This window comes from Falco rusticolus, chromosome W, assembly GCF_015220075.1.
Source record: "Falco rusticolus isolate bFalRus1 chromosome W, bFalRus1.pri, whole genome shotgun sequence".
Classification (NCBI taxonomy): Eukaryota; Metazoa; Chordata; class Aves; order Falconiformes; family Falconidae; genus Falco; species Falco rusticolus.
Window position 1 is genome coordinate 20,247,843 of NC_051209.1, and position 22,247 is coordinate 20,270,089.

The 22,247-nt window shown below is 36.9% G+C and overlaps 1 protein-coding gene across 1 annotated transcript in view; it reads right to left on the reverse strand.

The window, feature by feature from the left end:
• LOC119140728 (A disintegrin and metalloproteinase with thrombospondin motifs 6-like) overlaps positions 1 to 22,247 on the reverse strand; it is a 145,904-nt gene that overhangs the window by 108,965 nt on the left and 14,692 nt on the right. The window contains exons 5-7 of the mRNA XM_037372261.1: positions 19,242 to 19,456; positions 18,632 to 18,715; positions 18,146 to 18,291 (exon numbers count right to left, since the gene is read on the reverse strand). Coding sequence (XP_037228158.1) covers positions 18,146 to 18,291; positions 18,632 to 18,715; positions 19,242 to 19,456 — 445 coding nt within the window. The remainder of the gene's footprint in view (positions 1 to 18,145; positions 18,292 to 18,631; positions 18,716 to 19,241; positions 19,457 to 22,247) is intronic.

Sequence of the window (22,247 nt, forward strand, 5' to 3'; positions counted from 1 at the left end):
GTGGAAAAAAAAAAAAAAGGTGCTGACCACACCAGTGTTTTGGCTACTACTGAGCAGTGCTCACACAGCACGGCTATCTCTCCAACATTCCCCCCTCACCAGTAGGCTGGGGTGGGCAAGATCTTGGGAGGGGACATAGGCAGGACATGACCAACGAGATATCCCATACCAATGAGTCTGCTCAGCAATAAAACTAAGAGATAGGAGGAGGAAGGGAGGGCATTCATTATTTACAACATTTGTCTTCCAGAAGCCACTACATGTCTGAAGCCCTGCTTCCCGGATGTCAAACACATCTGCTGATAGGAAGAGAATAACATCTTTTGTTTTTCTTTGATTCTGCATGCACGACTTTTGCTATTCCTTCATTAAACTGCCTTTATCTTGATCCATAAGTGGGTTTTTTTCCATCTTATTTTCTTCCCACCTGTTCTGCTGAGGAGGGGAGTGATAGAGCAGCGTGGTGGGCACCAAGCAGCCAGCCAAGGTCAACCCACCACAGTTAAACTAGTTCTAACATCTAGAACTATAAACTGAACTACTGCTAAATCAAACAAAACTCAGATTTCCCTTAAAAGGGATCAAAAACCTCAAACTATCTGACAATTCCAACTTCTATTTCTAAATTATGGAAAATAAAATTGAAAAAACAGTCATTAGCTTTTAGTTTCATCATATTCATTTGCATATATATACTTAGCTATGATAAAGTAGTTATTTTGCAAGTGCAGACAATGTCACTAATGCTAGAGAACTGTGTGGAAAAAATTATAAAAAATACTGACTTTTGGTCTGGTTTTGTAGAAACTTTTTATCATAACTCTTCAACAGTTCACCATTTTTAAGATAATTTGGTCATTCATTAGATTTGCACAGGTTATAAACAGCAATACTTTATAACACAATACTTTTAAATGTCTTTCTAAAAGCTTTACTATAGCATATGCTTAATGTTACAGAAAGTGGTACACTACAACAGCATTCTGCCTTAAAATAAAGTACACAACGTCTTATTTAGTTTCTTCCTCAAAAACCTCAAACCAAAAAGAGCTATTTAAACCAAGGAAGGAAAAGCATAATATACGTTACACATCACTCAACAGAAATAGCTTTTTCTATGATTAATTTTTCATGTCGCCAAAACTGTTACCGAAATCTCGGAATGAAGAACTTATCGACACCAATGTGATGTAGATAAGCAGACACTTCTTTATTGACGGCCGGGTGCGTGAGCGAGTCCTCTCACGATCAACGCACCCGGCCGTCAATAAAGAAGTGTCTGCTTATCTACATCACATTGGTGTCGATAAGTTCTTCATTCCGAGATTTCGGTAACAGTTTTGGCGACCCAGATGGGACCTCGCTGAAGGAGACCGGAGGAGTCGGGGACCTGATCGGTTCCGGCCAGCACCGAGGATTTCTCGGGGATACCCATCGATCCCCGATCCGTAAGGCTCTTCGCGACGTTCCCTGGATATTTGGTAAGACACTTCTTTTTTTAATTGTAGTAAGTAAGTGCACTAGAGGAAGTGGGTAGGAGTCCCACTATAAGAAGTGTATGGTAAGGAGTGGGTTGGAGACCCACCAGTGAGTTTGAGTCTCACTGAGTAAGTCTGCCTGTCAGACGCGGTGAAAGCTGCGCAGGGTTGGACTAAAAGGATCCTTGTGGAAGTGGAAGCCTAGGCGTCTGCCCGTAAGACATAAGCGAAAGCTATTGCAGGGTTGGACAAAAGTGGAAACAAGAGAAACTATATGCTATAGTGTTCTCTAAGGTAGTGCCTCTAACAAGAAGTTAGAAGAAGCTTTTGGTGTTCTTTGTTGTATTGTGAGTTTGTGTATTAAGAAGAAAATTAAGAGGTATAATATTGTGTTATATGTTTGTTTTCTTTGTTGTTCTGTGAGTTTGTGTATTAAGAAGAGAAATTAAGAGGTATAATATTGTGTTATATGTTTGTTTAAAGTAACTGTGGGAAAGTGTGAGTGTGGCTGTAAGAGTGAGACTGTGGAGTGTGGATCCGCGGATCGGAGTGATAGAGTTGAATAATTGTGTATTGTACTGTGGGTAATTACACCATGGCAACTAAGTTAACTCGGTTGTTTAAATGTAAAAGCTTGGGTAATCTTGTGTTAAATGATAAAATCCCGAAAAATTCTCCACTGGGATGTTTACTGGCGCATTGGGGGGATTTATATGAGGATTTGTCAAAGAGCCAGATGATTGAATATTGTAATAATTGGTGACCACTATATATACATTAGAAGATCAGGAAAAGTGGCCCACGAATGGGACACTGAATTATAACACTATTTTGCAGTTAATGTTGTATTGTAAAAGAGAAGGGAAATGGAATAAAATGCCATATGTGGATTTGTTTTTTATTTAAGACAAAGAAAGGATTGGCAGGATGAATGTAAGCTAACTATTAGAGATAATTTGGTAATAGCTATAACTTCTGATAATAAGAAAGTGGAAAAAAAAAATACATGTTGTTTAAATTGTGAGGTTGGGAGTGGATACAGGAGCGACATTTTTTTATTAAATACCTGTAAAAACTGGAATAAAAACAGGCCATTCCTGCAACCCCTGGATTTGAAATTTGGAAATAAGATAATTACACATGAATTTCTGTATGTACCAGTATGTCCGGTACCCTTGTTAGGAAGAGATTTGTTATCTAAATTAAATGTACAAATTGTTTTTGATGAAGGAGAACTCTTTTTGAAGATACCCGAGTCAAAAACGGGAGAAGTTTTGATGATACAAGAAAAGGTAAAGGAATAAGAAATTCCACCGGAGGTAAATTGGCAGTGATCCCTACTGTATGGGAGACAGATATTCCTGGCAAATCGAAACTAGCAGAACCGGTTAAAATAGATTTGAAGGAAGGCGCAGGAGCCGTGAGAATTAAACAATATCCAATCAAACCAGAAGTGAGACAGGAATTGAAGAAATTGATTGATAAATTCTTGGAGCATAAAATTTTGGAAGAATGTGAATCTGAGTATAATACTCCTATTTTACCAGTCAGAAAACCTTCGGGTGAATATAGACTGGTACAAGACTTGAGAGCAGTAAATCAAATAGTTAAGGATATTTATCCTGTGGTAGCAAACCCTTATACACTGTTAACAGCATTGAGGGAGAATTATCAGTGGTTTACAGTGCTTGATTTAAAAGATGCTTTCTTTTGTATACCTTTGGAAAAAGGAAGCAGAAAACTGTTTGCTTTTGAATGGGAAAATCCTCAAACCAGGCAAAAGATGCAGCTGACATGGACTAGATTACCCCAAGGATTTGAAAACAGTCCAACTATTTTTGGAAATCAATTAACAAAGGAACTTGAAATCTGGAAACAGGATAAATCAAGGCCTGGACATTTACTCCTACAATATGTGGATGACATATTGATTGTTGCAGAAGAAAGACTTACCTGTATACAGGTGACTATTGATCTCTTGAATTTCCTGGGACTAAATGGATACAAAGTGTCCAGGAAGAAAGCCCAGATAGCCTGCCAAACTGTGATATATCTGGGCTTTGAGATTTAAAAGGACAACGACAATTAGGAAAAAATCGCAAAGAAGCTATTTGTAGTATACCTGAGCCGAGAAATATTCATGAACTCAGAGCATTTCTGGGAATGACTGGGTGGTGTCGCCTTTGGATCATGAACTATGGGCTAATAGCTAAACCGCTGTACGAGGCCCAAAAGAACTCTCCCTTTGTATGGGGCCCACAACAACAAAAGGCTTTTGTAGAGTTGAAACGTGCCTTAATGTCTGCACCTGCCTTGGGACTGCCGGATCTAACCAAAGATTTCCAGCTGTTTGTACATGAAAGACAACACCTTGCACTGGGCGTGTTAACCCAGAGGATAGGAAGCTGGAAACGACCAGTCGGATATTTCTCTAAACAACTGGACACAGTGAGTAAAGGGTGGCCAAACTGCCTTCGAGCACTGGCCGCAACAGTGATGCTCATACAAGAAGCTCGGAAATTGACTTTGGGAAGAACAATAACAGTCTATGTCCCACACATGGTGATAACTGTCCTAGAACAGAAGGGGGGACATTGGCTGTCCCCCAGCCGAATGATGAAATACCAGGTGGTATTGACTGAACAAGATGATGTGATTCTAAAGACAACTAACCTGGTAAATCCTGCAGTGTTTTTAAGTTCCATACAGGAAGAAGGACGACTGGAACATGATTGCTTGACTACCATCGAGTATGTTTATTCCAGTCGTGAAGATCTGAAGGATGTGCCATTGGAGCGACCAGACTGGGAATTGTATACTGATGGAAGCAGCTTTATGGAACAAGGAGTCCCATACGCTGGATATGCGGTAACAACAGAGACTACAGTTATAGAAGCAGGAGCATTGGCGAGTACCACATCAGCCCAAAAGGCGGAACTCATCGCTTTAATTCGAGCCTTAGAACTAAGCAAAGACAAGAGAGTAAATATCTGGACTGATTCAAAATATGCCTTTGGGGTAGTGCATGTCCATGGAGCTTTGTGGAAAGAGAGGGGGTTATTGTCCTCTCAGGGATCAAACATTAAGCATCAAACAGAAATTTTATGATTATTGCAAGCAGTTCAAAAGCCGGGTCAAGTAGCAATCATGCACTGTAAAGCACATTAGATTGGAAATATAAAAAGAATAGTTGGAAATAATTTAGCTGATAAAACAGCAAAAAAGGTAGCAAAGAAACAAGCATCGCAAATGGCAATAATTTTTTTTAAAACAGTAACCCTTCCTAGGGAAAAACCGAGATATTCAGAGGAAGATGACAAATTAGGTCAGTTATTAAATGCTAAGAAAAACTTAGCTGGATGGTGGATAACTCCTAATGGACAGGTAGTAATTCCACCTCTTTTAATGAGAGAGATAATTCAAACAAAGCACCAAGAATGTCACTGGGGGGCAGAAGCTTTAGTAACATCCTTACGAAAACAAGTGGTATCAGTTAAGATGTTGGGAATAGCTAAAATGATAACTGCAAAGTGTGAAGTATGTTTGAAAAATAATCCAATGATTAAGAAAAGGGTTCAAATGGGTAGACTGAAATCTGGTGTAGAACCTGGAGATTATTGGCAAGTAGATTTTTCAGAATTACCCAGACAAAATGGGTATCGGTACATTCTGGTAGGGGTTGATACTTTTACAGGATGGCCAGAAGCCCTTCCCTGTCGCACCACACAAGCAAAAAGAGGTTGTGAAGTGGTTATTACAAGAAATAATTTTGAGATTTGGAGTTTTTATTGGAAATCCTCTGACAGAGGTCCACACTTTGTTGCTGAAGTAGTCCAAAGTGTTAGCAAAGTATTGGGTATTAATTGGGATTTGCATGTGTCTTGGAGGCCACAATCTAGTGGAAAAGTGGAGAGGATGAATCAAACTTTGAAACGACAAATAAGTAAAATTTGTCAAGAAACCAGTTTAAAGTGGCCTCAGGCACTTTCATTGGCATTATTATGAATCAGGGTACAGCCAAAGAGTGGAACCTCAGTCAGTCCTTATGAATTATTATATGGAAAACCATATGAGTCTCTAGAACCAAATCTAAACATACATGTAAAAGGAAAACAAGATGTGTAGAACTATTTGCTTTTTTTAAGGAAAACTTTGGCTGTGATTCGGAGTGCAGTAATTTGGAATAGACCTTTATCTCTGGAAAATTCAGTGCATGATTTCCAGCCGGGAGACTATGTTTATGTGAAGAATTGGATCTCCGAACCTTTGCAGGAGCACTGGAGAGGACCCTTCCAGATACTGCTAACCACCTTTACAGCTATCAAAATTGTAGAATCGGATGCTTGGATATATTATATTTGAGTGAAGAAAGCACAGTGAAGAAAGCATCTACTCCGTGGAAGATTGTGAAACGTAACTCAGAGACTTAAAATTAATTTTGAAACATGTTTAATTTTGCATATCAGGTTATGATTGGTTTTTGGATTTTCTTTTGGTTGGTAGTGTTGGTGGGATCATGGGCTGACTTGGTGGACAGGAACATAAGACAAATAGAAACAGAACAAGTGATTGACATTCCCAAACAAATGGCTGAGGAAAATTTGATGGTAGGATTGATTAAAGAATTTGCCAATTTACAAAACGTCACGCAGATCACTGCTTGTTTGCCAGTACCGAAGGCAGTAGGTGAATCTATTCCATGGGGAATTTTAACTATGAACTTGACTAACCTGGAACATAAAAATGAAACCAATTATTGTGAACAGAGGCCAGTGACTCAATGGTATGAGCAAATAAAAGTCATTAGAAAACAGTGGAAAAATCCAGGTAATCTGGCGGATTGTGAAAAATTGTTAAATTATGTTTTTACCAAAATAGGAAGATTTAAGACTGTGGGATGGTGTTTTTATGATGAACAATTTAAAATCAACGTGAGCAAAAGTGTTATGAAATGGAAGTGTAACGAAACTGGCCAGAGCACCCAGGTAGTAGACCAGTGGGACTCTATATGGTCTATGTCCATATTTTCCCATTTTCAGTATATAGCAAGAATTTCTTGGTGTTTTACCTGGGATGGAAAGTTTTTTTTTCAGTATTACCCTGGGTAGATGATAGGTCAACTACATCGGGAGAGAAGGAAAATAAAATAGTGCCATGGTGGAAATGTGAAAAAGTGTATGATTGTAATAATGCAGACTTAGTAATTCAAAGAATTCCTCCGTTGGCTGCTGCTTTGAAATATGGTTGTTTTTGTCGAGGTCTTAAGAATACTCTCAATTTAACCAGCGCCTTTACAGTCAGAAGAGGAACTTTGTTTAGTTGTAGAAAATCTTCTATTCGAAGTCCAGGACATTTAGTTTGGGCATTAAGTGATGGAACCTGGACAACACACCTACCATTAGATGGTAAGGTAAAACAAATCACATTGGGCATGCCAACATTGTGTCCGATTTGGAAGAAATCACCATTTAAAGGATCTCTAGAGAATCTAGAATTAAAACGAATAAAGAGATCAGGGATAAATGATGATATTTGGAATGAACCATCTACAGGAGTGAAAATTGGCTGGGCACTGGAATCACTTTTAAATCCTATAGCTTCATATAGAAACAGAGCATGGCTCTATCAGTTAACTGGTCAAGTGGAAAAATTGGCAAACGTTACCAAGAAGGGGTTTAAGGAATTGAATATACAACTACAGGCAACTTCCAGAATGACTTTACAAAATAGAATGGCACTAGATATGCTCCTACTTAAAGAACATGGAGTGTGTGGATATCTTAAGGATAAACTGGACCACTGTTGTATCCACATTCCAAATGTCACTCAGGATGTGGAACATGATCTAGACCTATTGGGAAAAATTGAAAAAGAAACTGAAACAATTCAAAAGGATATGTCAGAAGATTGGCTTGGGAAAATTTTTAACAAACTGGGATGGAATTTGAGCTCTTGGATACAATCTATAATTAAGACTTTGTTTCTGTTACTAGTTGTCTTTTTGATGAGCATGCTGATATATGCATGTCTGAAGAAACAGTTTACCAATAGAATTGTAGTGAGTCGTATGATTATGAGAGAAGTACCAACTATTTCACCAAGACATGATCCATTACCCAAATATGTTGAAACAAAAGATATATGAATAAAGTGAAAGTATTGAAATAATGATTTTCAACACTTTCAAAGGGGGGAAATGTTACCGATTAGTTAATAAGTTAAAATCGATTGATTCTATTTGATTAATTAATTGATTTTATAAAATCATATAATAGAGTTAAAATGTAGAAGGCTAAGGAAAAAAAAAATTATAGGAAACTTGCATATATGCAATAAGAGACGTTATGGAATCTTTTGTACGTCTTGTATCAAGGCTAGAAGAAGGGCCTGGAACTATTGTAATAACTCTAGGGTTGGAAGGTTCCATTGTATTTAACCAGTCTTCTGTACGCAGAGGTGTATTGAAATGTCAGAATATGAGATTAATGGGAACTGGGGAGAGTCGACTGGAACAGCTTGTAGGTGCCTGCCAAGAAACCGTGAACTTTAGTAAGAGGTAATTCCGGCAGGGGGAGATCGCGACCACCAACTCATATACCACCTACCCAAATCGTACCCCAGACCCATTTCTAGACCTTTCTAAGCTCTACTGCGCAGAATTGGATATAGGAGGAGAGTATGTTAATGGTTTACGGGAAATGTTATGATTATGCATGAATAATTAATGAATATGTATGAATAAGTTCTATATATGGAATCTGATTTTGAGACCTGGCGTGCGTTGATCGTGAGAGGACTCGCTCACGCACCCGGCCATCAATAAAGAAGTGTCTGCTTATCTACATCACATTGGTGTCGATAAGTTCTTCATTCCGAGGTTTCGGTAACAGTGATCCTAGCCAGGTATATCTGTGTCTGTGGCCATGGTTATGTCTGTGCTGCAGCAGATATGCCTCTGGAGGAATTGTGGCCCAAGGGCAAGTCCATGTTGGAGAAGGTACACCTTGAAGCATCAGTGGCTGTGTGTGAGGACATGCTGGAGCACTTCAAAGCATGTGGGCATGGATAAGTCCATGAAAGAGCAGGTACAGCCCTGGAGGGATTGCAGCCAGGGATAAGGCCATGCTGGAGCTGATTTACTTCTGAAGGGACTGTGGCTGTGGGTAAGGCCACATTGGAGCAGGTCTATGGTGATGGCCCATGGATAAGGCCATGTTGGAACAGGTGCACCTCAAAGTGACTGTGCCTGTGGATGAGTCTATGCCACAGCAGGTATACCCCTGGAGAGACTGTGGCTCACAAGGCTCCACTTGGAACAGGTTGCAGTCTGTGGATAAGTCCAAGGGGAAGATTTCATTGCAATGTTAAACCCTACGGGGTGGTCCAAAGGGTCCAGGGGTGGAGATTGTAATGGATATGCCTTTAAACTGTTGTAACCCACAATTTGAGTTTCATGTTATAGGAATGACTATAGCAGCAACCACCTGAACCATTGAAGGACAAGCCTTACAAGAAGCAATGCAAGTGCAGCAGTGACCCGAGCTGTTTTTGGTGCCAGATAACCCCATACAACACACCACCTCTCTTCTCCTGAATGACCACCATAAGAGACCATGTTCATGGACTAAATGAACACAATGGACATTTATAGACTTGGTTTTGTTTTGTGGGATTTTTTTTTTTTTTTTTTTTACAGGGGTAGTCCATAGACATGGGAAATATCTGTGTATTATATCAAAGGATGGGAAGGGTGATGGTGGTTAATGAGGTGGTATTGGAAAGTATGGCATGATGTAAATGGTATGGAATAAGGGGTGGATACCATCCTGGTATCCACTAACACAATTAGTGTTTTCTTCTTAGTAGCTAGTGCAGTGCTGTGTTTTGGCTATGATATGAGAGAAATGTTGATAGTACAGTGATGTTTTTAGTTGTTGCTGGGTAATATTTATACTAAATCAGGGACTTTTTGATTTCTTGGGCCCTGCCTGCGAGAGGGATGGAGTGGCACTGGAAATTAGGAGGGGACACAGCCAGAACAGGTGACCCCAACTAGCCAAAGATGTATTCCATACCATATGACATCATGCTGAGTATATAAACTGGGGGAAGAAGAAGGAAGGGGGGGATATCTGGCATCATGGCCTTTGTCTTCCCGAGTAACCATTACGTGTGATGGAGCCCTGCTCTCCTGGGGATGGCTGAACACCTGCCTGCCCATGGGAAGTGGTGAATGAATTCCTTGCTTTGCTTGGCTTGCATGTGTGGCTTTTGTTTTGCTTATTAAATTGTTCTTATCTCAACCCTTGACTTTTACATTCCTTTCTGATTCTCCTCCCCATCCCTCTAGTTGAGGGGGGAGTGAGCAAGCAACCGCATCGTGCTTGGTTGCCAGCTGGGGTTAAACCACGACATATGCCAACTGATTTTATTAATGTTCAACTATCTTACATTTTTCTGTATCACTTTTGTTTTCCAATTTAATTTTCTGCCATCATTCCATAGCCTACAGCCTCTCAGCTCAGAAAGATGTACACAAAATCGACAAGGGACAATTCTCTACTGAAATCTTTGTATATGTTGGGTTTTTCCCCCACCAAACATGCAGGGTTTGCTAACTTGGAACATGGCTCTAGACCCGCATGTATCTGTAACAAGTAATCTACACAGAGATCCTGTATTGCTGTAATGGCTCACAGTTGTTATGCTGTATCTCTCAGTCACAGCTTCTCTTTTTGTCAGTCAGTCTTAGGGTAGTCATTCCACTACCCTAAGGAATATTCTTTGAAGACCTACAAAATGATTTTGACACAAGAATACAAGAATTGTGGTACTGGCTCTACATCTAGGTCTATATACTGACTCTGCCAGTAGCAGGTATTTAAAAAGGAGTATAAGGAACATGTCATGTACAGAAACCCTGGTACAAATATTCCTATTAGGCAAAGCACTGTGCAAACAAGATCAAATATAATATCTTATACTTTGTTCAATCTGCTGTAACAGAGTCCTAGTATATTTCAGGGTAGTTTGTGCATTTGGAGTTTCCCCCCCAATTTTATCATTTTAATATGCAGATACATTTTCACTTATTCCCCTTCAATTCCCTGAGAACAAAGGGGCATGAGGAATTTAGTGCTGTTATTTGGGAAGTGGGCTCCTTGCATTTTAAATATCTGCAGAGGCAGAAATTAAGGGAAACAGATACATCTCAGCTTTTCAACTCTGAGTAGTCTTACTGTTCTGGAGACCACGTGTGTTAGTCAATGAACAATCTTATGATTTTTGCACAAAAGTTAACCAAGGCAAAACAGCCTCCTGTCAGGGGCTCAAATTCACTATAAGGAACTCCAGTAGAACAATTTGAAAGGCTGCATAGCAAACAAGGGTGAAAACCACTTAATGGATTAAGAGTCAAGGAAGAAAGAAGCAAACATATACAATTTACATTAGAATTACTTCTTGAAATCAGAGCCTTTCTTCTTAACGGAGGAAGAAACTGCAGGATGGAGGATCAGAGACAGGGCTTCATGGGAACAGAAACACTTTGGGTGTTCAGATTTATTGGACAAGGCTAGGAAATGGCCCTGACAGGGTGACATGAGAGTACCTTGTATAGAAAAGAAATCTTTGCAACAAGTTAAAAAGTGCAGAAAAAAGTGGAACAGTGCCTCAGAAGAGAAGCATAATCTCAGACCTGCAGAAGGAAAGCAATGTGCAGAGGCCTGGCTGGCCCTACATCGCTATCAAATGCCTTAACTAGTACAGAACCTGATGGGGAAGCGTTACTCATCCCCAGCTGCCTAAAACCCCTTAATGTTATTTAAAAAAAAACAAAACAAAAAAAACCCCGCATGATTGTGGTCAACTCTACACAGGTATGCAAAAAACAAAACAAGAAACCTTTTGCTCCTCTCAAGGATCTACCGCAATGCCAGAAACATTGCAGTTCTTTAGATTATGAACCACAAGGTTTACAAGAGTTTAAGATTGCTGCCACATACATATACCTTCTGCCTCCTTAGAAAAACTGGCAGTACTGGCCTGCACTGAGAATGCATCACCTACAGACAAATGAGAGAGTATAGCTTACCCATGAGGGCACACAAATGAGAAATTTACTAACTGAAGCATCATGAAGTTCATCTTGTACATATACAATAAACATAAACCAGTTCTGTAAAATTTCTCTCCTTCAAAGATTTGAAAAATCCACCAATTGTGTTATAATGCTAATGCCTCTGACATGGGCTTCAGCAGTGTTGCTAGGCACATGTTGCATATTAATAATGTTTGCATACATATGGGGGTTAATGCTAACAGCTGCCATACCACACTGCTTAGCAATACACTTACTGAATTACAAGTACAGTGGTACCTGGCAAAAATGCAAGGGTTTGTATTAAGAAAGAGTTCATACACTGTCTCAAAAATTAACATGTATATGCTCATTTAAAATCCAGAAAAATGGAAAAATTATACCAGCTGTGGTATTGAACATTTTTACTAACACCAGTCTAACCTACAAATCAAGGTGTATTTGGCTTAGCTAATAAAAACATCTTGTGGCCCCAATTCTTTATTCAAGCAAATAAAGATTCCTCCAACAGAGTACATCAATTCATTGGGGCTGCTGAATAGATTGTTGCTAAAGTACTAAACCACTCTGAAAACTAACTTAAATGGACTCCAATCCAAGTAAGCCATTCCTATATTTCAAGGTATTTAAGTTATTAATTTCAGAAGCTGTATCTACATAAGTATCTCTAACAGCGTATCAGGAAAAAAATGAAGAAAAAATGAAGAACAAACATGCAGGTTTAGAGCCTCAAAACTACAAGTTTTACAAAAAAGCTTTCAAGAAGGTTTTTGCATGGTTTGGAATCATGTTCCTATACAAAGCACTGTAGCTGCAAAGACATCTTGATGCTTTTGTCAAGCACAGTGGATTTGGTTTTCTTTTTAAAAAAAGATAAAACAAACTCTTTATATATGATGCTACCAACAGGAAATGTTATTTCATACAACGACTTTTGAGAAAGTACTATCTGTAAGTGAGTAAAGTTTCAAACATTTCTCCATTTAAACATTTGTATCTCAAAGACCAAATTCTTCCCCTTTGGAAATCCACCCACACATCTCAACTTACCCCTGAAACCATCTTCCCTATGGGCTTTTTGTTACAACTTTCACTTGATCTACTGACACACCAGGAGGCAAATTAATAGCTCTGGATCTTCCCTCCCATCTGGAAAAGACTCCGTTGCTGCAAAGTTTATACAGTCACATACATCATTTGGAAAAACAGCTATTTAGTACCTGGACAAAATAAACCATCTGGAGCTACAGTAAAAAAAAAAAAAAAAAAAAAAAAAAAAAAGTAGCATTAGAGAACTCTTAGGGTGCAAAAGAAGGAGGAAAGAAAAAAAAGGCACCATTTTTCCATTTTGTCATACTCTCCACCCTTGCTACAAAGTGTAAATCAGAATGCAACACTCTGGCCCTTACCATTCTGTGCAGGTGCACAGGACAAGGAATGTTTTGTTCATAATGTTACGCTTGCAAGTTAACCAAGGCATTGCTCAGAAATTGCATGATCTAAAAGTGCCAGGAACCCAAAATTACATACCATTTTAACAGTTTCCCTATTTTATGATCTTTAAGATCAAGAGAAGGAAGCAACTGACTGAAATGGATGGGAAGCTGGGTTAAGTGTTCTTCAAAAATAAGTAACTATCATAGCATACGTCGGGAACTCAAAGTTTTTGTGTTTTTAAGGTGAACTATGTAGACTTTCTTAGAGAGTTTCTGAAGAAACAAACAAGTCGGCAGGCTACAAAACACACACCACCACACCACACACACAAAACCCAAAAAAATCCAGAAACCCAGCAAACAAGCAAGAACTCACTTCAAAAAGGCAAATTGATATTTCTAAGCTGGGGGTGGGACGCACAAGGGAGAATATACAGAGACTCACAAAACTTACACTAAGTCCTAAAATGACAAATTGGAGGACCTGACATTAATGTTGCTAAAAAGTGAGATTATCATATCAGTGATGCAGGAGTATAGGAACCAAATGCAAAGACTAATTTTTGTCTATCAAAAGACTCAAGAGAATCATAAAAGGTTTTATCTTTTTTTTTTAATATGAAAATTTTAAGGATGTACTAGATTTATCTAAAGTCACTTCAAGGAGAAAAAGATGATGCTGTTGAAACAGCATTACATTATCAATCAACTTCATAAATAAAATTAAGTATTTTACTGACACTTGCCCCCAAGAAACCAATATAGACAACTACAGGATAAAATATTAAAGTCTGAGACTTAAATATAGTCTCCCACAGAAAAAGTATAGGTAAAATTTCAGAGAGGGAACTCAAAAAAAAAAACCCCAAAAAACACCAACACAGCTCTCATTGTTTTAGAACCTTAATTCAATCACAGTTATCTTGAAATACAATTAAGCATTTGATTTAAGACTCAGAAAACATGAACAAAAGTTCTGAAGTAAATGAATAAAAATGACAAAGGCACAATAACACTCACAAAAGTATTATTAGTGTTCTGGGTAACTGATATTCACATTATACAAAGTCACCCGACATCCCAAGACTGTAATAAACACCTTGTATGAGGCCTATTACTTTCCATTGGGTTCATTTCACAAGAAGGTATCTAATTCTCATCAGTTTCAGGGACGCTCAGAAGCTCCCCAAGGAAACTGAAGAAAGATGCTTCTGAAAATGTCATCAGGAAATGTTCCTGCTAATTATCAATTTTATACCTACAGCTGTCCTGGTTTCAGCTGGGATAGAGTTAATTTTCTTCCTAGTAGCTGGTACAGTGCTGTGTTTTGGATTTAGGATGAAAATAATGTTGATAACACACTGGGTAATGTTTATACTCAGTCAAGAACTTCTTGGTTTCTTGGGCCCTGCCAGCAAAAAGGCTGGAGGGGCACAAGAAATTGGGAGGGGACACAGCCAAGACAGCTGACCCAAACTGGCCAAAGGGATATTCCATACCATATGATGTCATGCTGAGTATATAAACTGGGGGGAGTTAGCTGGGGTGAGGAAATCACTGCTCAGGGACTGGGCTTGACATCAGTTAGCAGGTGGTGAGCAACTGTATTGTACATCACTTGTTTTGGGTTTGGTTTTTTCCCCCCCTTGAGTTTTATTTCTCTTTCTGTTATCTCCCTTTTCATTACAATTAGTATTATATTTTACTTTATTTAAATTATTAAACTGTTCTTATCTCAATCCACAGGTTTTACCATTTTCCAATTTCCCCCCCCCTCCCCCAGTGGGATGGGGAGGAAGCGAGCAAGCAGCTGCATGGTCCTTAAGTTACTGGCTGGGGTTAAACCACAACAGCATAAAATCTGGCAGCATTAAAAGAAGTTAAACCAGTCCTAATACTCCCACAGCATGTTGAAAATGCACATTATTTTTGTTACCATACTACCACCACCACAATTTTGCTCTATAGATTGGGAATCAGGCTTTTACTTGGACCAGTTTCTTATCTGCCTTATTTTTTTATTATCAGCTAAGAAGTTTTCTGCAATCCCCTATCCATTCAGTAAAATAAGTGCTCTGCAGACTGCAGGGTGCCTGTGGGACCATAACAGAGAAGCCCATACACCAGGCACGCTGAACATAGGTAGGTGTCCTGGTTTCTTGTCCAAAAGGCTTAGCAAGCATGTTAACATCATTGCCATGGGACTTAGTAGATTAGCCTGGGCATACCTCCATGCCAGTTTTACCTGGTTTTAGCATGCCAGTGCTACCTGGTTTTAGCATACAGCGAGTTTAGAGTACAAAAGTCTGTCTACGTTGGTCAAGCAGACACCCCTAGGGAATAATAACCTATAATACCAGTTTGCTTTTCTTCCAGATCAGAGCATGGCATCTTTGAAAGTATCATGGAGGAAAGCCATCTGTTTCTAAGAAAAGCTGGGGTGCTATCTTCATTTCAACAGATTAAGAAAATTACTCCTTTTCTTAACAACTTTGTTTCACATTTCAGATAAGGATTGTTAAAGTTGCAAAGTACTCAGCTAGGACTAGGTAATATTTTTCAAATAAATCAATTACTTAAAAATCTGGTTTTGATCAATACAGAACTATTCATAATAGTGCACTACAGCTTTCCCACTTTCCATAAAATAGCAATACACACAATGACCAAAAATGGTTCCAGTTTTAAATCTAATGAAAATGTAATTATCCCATAAAAAGCAGAGCAACATCAGTGGGAGAGATTTAGGAAACTGCTTTCAAAACACTATTACAGCAGCTAAAGTGACCTTAAATTTGGTAGTATAGGTTCAAATTCCTTCAGGTAGAGGAGGTTACTAAAGAGCTCTCTAACATTTTAGGAGTTTAAAGCACAGTAGCTATACCCTTTTCTTTCACATAAAATGCATTAATTCTAGTTCATCTGGTGAGATATCCAAAACAGAATGAAAACAAGCATGTTACCATTTCAGTAAGTCATTTAGAATTATTTTAAAGTATTTACATGTATATATTAATATAAATTTATCTTTACTCATTCCAACACCACACACACACCCCTCCCCCCCCCCCCCAAATAATCAAGTTTTCACATATGGTGATACATTTTATTAGTAAGAGCCAGGATAGCTAGCAGTTTCAGTAAAAGCCTGATTGATCCATTCAAATTGATCAGTGTAGCATTTGGGATTATTTTTAGGAGTTACAATTATTATAGTAAATAAATGAATACAAACATTCTATCATGAAAGCATATATAACTAAACTTTTAAGTTCACCAATGCTTTATAAAGGTAGGTATTACTAGCCTGCTCATACTACACTGAGGCACTTTGTTAATTTAAAATACAAGTACATACTTAGAAATGTAAACTTCTTAGAAGTAAGCTTGGAAGTGATAACTCTTATGTCCTTTTCAAAAGATAGCATACACGAGTCCTAAAGAAACTCTGCAGCATACTTACTTTATTCTTCATTATGGGGGCTTAGTAATTACATAAGTCCTTAATATTTACTACTTCTTGCTGAAAAACTTAATTTTCAACAGGTATTATTCATGTTCTCTGGAGACTTGCTCCTTTTGCAGTTAAAGACCTGCAAGTTATCATTGATTTAAGCCTTAGTCTGGAACAGAAAACTGTTCAAAACTATGCTGGGAACATCCTACCAGAACAGGGAAGCTAGTATAGAATATTCAGTAATAAAATGCATTAAAGCACAACAGTGAAAGAAAATAAACAGCTGTGCTTTGCAGTACCAGAACAACACTAACAAAACATCAAAGTCATTCAGCCATAACAGTAAAAATGTAGTGTTGCCAACACAGCTTATACATACATACTGGGGAGCTTTGACTGACACACATACCACCTATGGATTATACTAGCATAATTTAGGCATTGAGTGAAAAAGTAAAGGCTTGATGTGTAGCACAGCTATAAAGATGTATTTAATTTCACGTGAGCAGTCCTAGTGAATAAACTACCTGTATGCAAAAATGAGCATAAACAAAGGCTCAATCAAAATCTTATAATGTAGCTATATTTTATTTTGAATTTCATTCAAAAAAATTTTAATATTAGAGGGTTTTTTAAAGGTTCCTGGAGTATAACTGCTCTCTAATTCACTTTGGAATTTAATCATTCTAATTGTTATTATGTAGTATTAATGACCACCCATAACAATTATATTTGAAATATGAATGCAAAAAATACATGGGTGGTCATTACATTATACCTTTTATGCAAAATTCTAGGAAAGATCAATTATTATAATCCCTATTTTAAAAATTTCTGCAGTGAACAGAATGATCCCACAAATAGGTCACATACAGAGTAGTACAGAATTGGTCCTGGAAAGCAGAAATTATAATACAAAGACCCTTATCCAAATTAGTGTGATGCACCTGCTGCTATTTAAACAAAATAGAAAAGAATAAATACTGTCCTTAAACAACAGGGAAGCTGATCTCCTAATGAAGTACAGTTGTCTACCCGTAAATGCAGAGGACAATCAGCAATATATTTACCAGGACTGCAAGATTACAGCACAAGCTTTGTTGAATCTATCACAGTAATGGTGGAATAGAAGCAAATGCACACATATACAGTCTTTGAAACTATTAAAACTGACAGTTCTCATCTTAATTAAACATAATAAATCAAAACAGCTACAAAGCAGATTCTCACATTGCCTGAATCTGCAAGAACTTGTTTCAGCAGAACGATATTATTACAATAGTTGAGGTTCTGGCTTGAATGTCTTATTAAAAACATTATATATGGTTGACATAACATTTCCTACACTTTTATAATTGAAATTAATTCATAAGATTATGAAGAATAAAGTATAAAACATTCAACAGGATTCATCTGTTCTACTGGAATACCTTGCATTGGCAATTATGAAGTGAAAATAACAGAAGTAATTTGTAGATCTTACTTTTCCAAATTCTTTTCTATAGTTTAATAGTCTGATATATTTAAGACAAGCCATCTATTATTTTTCCTCCTCTTAATATTACCTACCATTTATATTACTTTATTACTTTAAAACTAGCACATATATATTATATATAATGAAAGAGCAAGAAAGCTACAGAAATAAGAAACACAATACTTTTAATGACCATACCTAGTAATAAGAACTGCATTATCATGGTGGGCAATCCCATTTTCTGGAATGGTGTTTCCATCACTTTGGTGGGAGAGAATGGATTTCTGCCACTTACAGAAGCTATCGAGGGACTTGTCTGCATGGTGGTTTATCTCCAAGTTTGGCTGCAATACAACATGCATACCAGAAATGTTCCAAACAAATTACCAAGGTCAGTTGTTAAGCCTTTTGAAGACTAAAATGGGACTATAATTAGAAGCAGTGGTTTCTATCAATAAACTGACATCCCCAAAGGTGTATCAATATTCACCTGAAGTAAATAACTGATAACTTTGAGATGAGACGTGAGGAATATTCCTTTGAACTGTTCCATCTTGATTAAAGATTACAAGATAGGTTTTATACTCAGATACAGCCATTTCAAGCAACAATTAAATTAAACCCATATTACACAACAGCATAACACTTATTTCAGGGATATAACTTAAGTGCAACAGCTCTTACCTGATCTTCAGTGAGGACAATTAAACGTGTCACTATAATATTCACAACATTTCCTAGACTGGAATCACGATAAAGTTTGGCAACCTGACCTCCAGAAAATAAGAAAAGGCACAAAGTCAGAGAAGAAACACTACTTCTTCCTTAAATGGTTTAAAAATTAACCTATTTTCCTGCTCAATGTAATTTCATGACATTAATTATTATCACATGAATAAGTTATTTTTGGACCAACAAATGACCATTTAGTAAAAATGAAACTTCTTCATACTTTTCAGTGAAAAACATTTATACCTTGTTTCATAATCCATCCAGCATAAAGGAGCATTTGGACTGTCAACTTAAACAGAATAAAACTGTATAATCTAAATGTAATTATATGAATGTAAAATCAAAGACAAACAATTTAAGTGATCACAGCATATTTCTTGACAGAAACAGTCCTGGATTTTTCCCCACAATGCTAACATTTGCCATACTTCAACTATTAATTACTGCAAGCTAATATACATTTTAAGGCATTATTCATGCCAATAAAAAAAAATACTTTACAGTTGCTTTATCAATTCAGAACATACATATTGATATGGACACAGAGAGGGATGAAACTTACAATATTCATTACACTCAAAATGTAGTGCTCAATATCTTTGCGACCATGGTATCCCACCATCATTTTGTCTGCTACTACCAGCGTTTCCACAAACCGTTCAAGGCTTACTGATCTCTTCTGTCGACTATGACTACTTAAGGTGTCATTGACCGGAAGTAAAGTTGGAAAAGCAGATGCATCACTCATCCACCAAGGTTTACTGCTTCTTCTGAGGTCTTCTAGAAACCAAAATAATTAAACACTTGAGGGTTCACTAGTAAAACTCATTCAAATGCAGTTGTTTTATGTTGAGATTATCATCTTCAAGCTTCTAAAAAGATTACTTTGAGGCAAAGGAAAATTTATTGTCTAAATTTTATTTTAAAATAACTTATATAATGGAAAACCAACTTTGAGTTCTAATATTCTCAACTCCTTAACCTGACTTAAGATAACAAATTATCATCTTCTCTTAGCAGATCCGATTCTGCACATCTATGTTAATACTAAAGATTGTAGTTAACCAAAAGCACATTTCAGAATTTTAATAAGAACAAGACAGCTATAATATTTAGAAAAAAAGCAACTGGAAATCAAAATTTACCTTAATTCATAATTAAGGTTAAACATCAAAAAATACTAAGGAATTAAATGCGCTGATAAGGCACCAAAAAAAGCTTTTTCCCTCCTGTGAAACACTAATTTTTAAGCAATTATGCTTACATGCCTAAGGTTTTGGGCCAAATAAGTTACTTTTCAGAAAGCTATCCTCATGAATTAACTGTAACAGGAAGTTTTAAATGGCCTGACATGGGATAATTTCTATAGTTATTTATAACACAAAGTTTAATTCCAATATGTTGATTCTTGTACTTGTTTCACAAAACATATAGAAAAAAAATTTGCATGCAACAGATTGATTATTAAAAATCCAAATAGCTGTAATTATCAGCAAACCAAACACTACAAACCTATTTTAAATTTGAATTCCTGTTCTCGGAGCAAAATTGAACCCAACCATCCCTGAAAAAATGACATTTTTGTGTATTGAACATCCCTTTTTCACAAAGACCCAAACAGATCTCAATCTTAAATTTATTGATGTATATAAATAGGCTGGCTTTAAGCAGGATTTCAAAATTTTCTAAGGTATTTTGCTCGTTATGAACGAACATAAGAACATTAACAGTTAGATACATTTATAATTGATTCAATAGGACTGCTCAAGTGAACAACTCCTGAGATGCATCCTTACCTTTACTAAAACAGGCTCAGCTAAGGATGAGTTGAGATAGAACCAGTACCTTCTGTGAAAAAACAATGCTTTATACAATTCAACTAAGCACACTATTTTCAAAGGGCAATAACTACACCACAAACAGCGTATGTCCAGGTCAAAACCAGGAATACAAAGTTTCTGCATTCCCACCATTGCAGTGTTTCATAATGGTTGAGTACACAGTGTTGGCTTTAAAAGGTAAATATTTTGGAAAAGCTGAAAAATGAAAATAAACCTGGTAGTTGACAAAGTGCCAGTAATGAAATAATCCTCATTCTGCAATGGGAATAAGATTACACCCATTCTAAAAAAATAGTACCAAGTATTAAAGCCTGTTGAAGATTCTATAATCAATACCAAGCTTTTTCCTGTTTTGCATATCTAATCTAGGAAATTCAAAGTTGCTTTAATTGCTCAAAGATTTTAATCTCACAAGTAGCGATTTAGGAATGTCTAGAATTTTCTGACATTTACAGTAGTAAAAATTAAAAAAAATAATCATCTACTGTTCATTGCCAAATACCAAACAAAGTCTGAGGGTTTCTGATGCTCTTAGATTGCTAAGAATACTTTAGAAATGCAACACTGCTTCAACATTCATTCATAATTTTTCACTCAAATATGCAAATCTACTCTAAACATTTGAAAACTGATGAGCTTATGCAGAAAACTTTCAGAGAAAAAAATTTCTTATGGACTCATCTTGATAGCATCTTTCAATCAAAGGTCTCAAAAGACTTCACAAAACCAAAAATTTTTCCTTTTCTTATCAGATGAGAAACTTAAGCTTCAGCTGATCTCAAAGTAATGGGAAAGTTGAAAACAATCCTGAGTACTTAGGCTCACACTCCAGGATCTATCAACACTTATGCTGTTTTACTTTAAAAACACTAAACAATGCAGACAATTTTCTTTAAAAAGCTAAAACATGTCAATAAAAGTTTGCAATATATTTAACTAAAATAGTTCTGTAGCAAGTTATATCATTTTTCCACCATATTCCTAGATTTAAAAAAAACTCTTAAACTTGCATTAACATTGAACCATAGCTATTGGAAAGTAAAAGAAAGCAACAATTAAGAGGCAGACAAACACTATAATTAACTCCAAAGTAACAATTGCAAAAGCAGGAAGTTTGAGTTTAAAATTTGCAACTGAAAAGAAATCCAAATGTATAAAGACATGGAGTTCACAATTATGGTACCTAAGTTTTCCTATGTCAGTCCTCTAAAGATCCTAGGTGGGGATGGAAGGTGAAGAGAGGGAGCACAGCACACAAACACAAATAAAAAAAGATCTCAAACCACAATAGAAAACTACTTGTTTAAGATGCAACTGTGAGAATATTTTAAAGTGAAGGACTATGTGCTGCTTTTTCTTACTATTAATAACAATATAATGTATCTACAAGCATTTTTTCATTTTAGAATACATTTGGCGCAAGTAAAGCCACTACATGAGGCAGCATGTAGTAGAACCATCCCTAAACAATTTGCCACTTTGCAGCTTTCATACCTCAATTTTTGTTGTTTCTCAATCCTATCCAAACACAATCTGTATATCTGTAACAAGGGTTGGGTTTTTTTTTGTTTTGAGGGTTATTTTTTTAATTTTTGCAACTCCAAAGCAGGTAAAGAAATTTTATTCATACTTCCAACAAAACAGAATTTAAACATTGGGAACAAATACAAGCATACAGCTTTTAAGTAGAAAAGCATATTTCTTAAAATGGTACAAATGCAAAAATA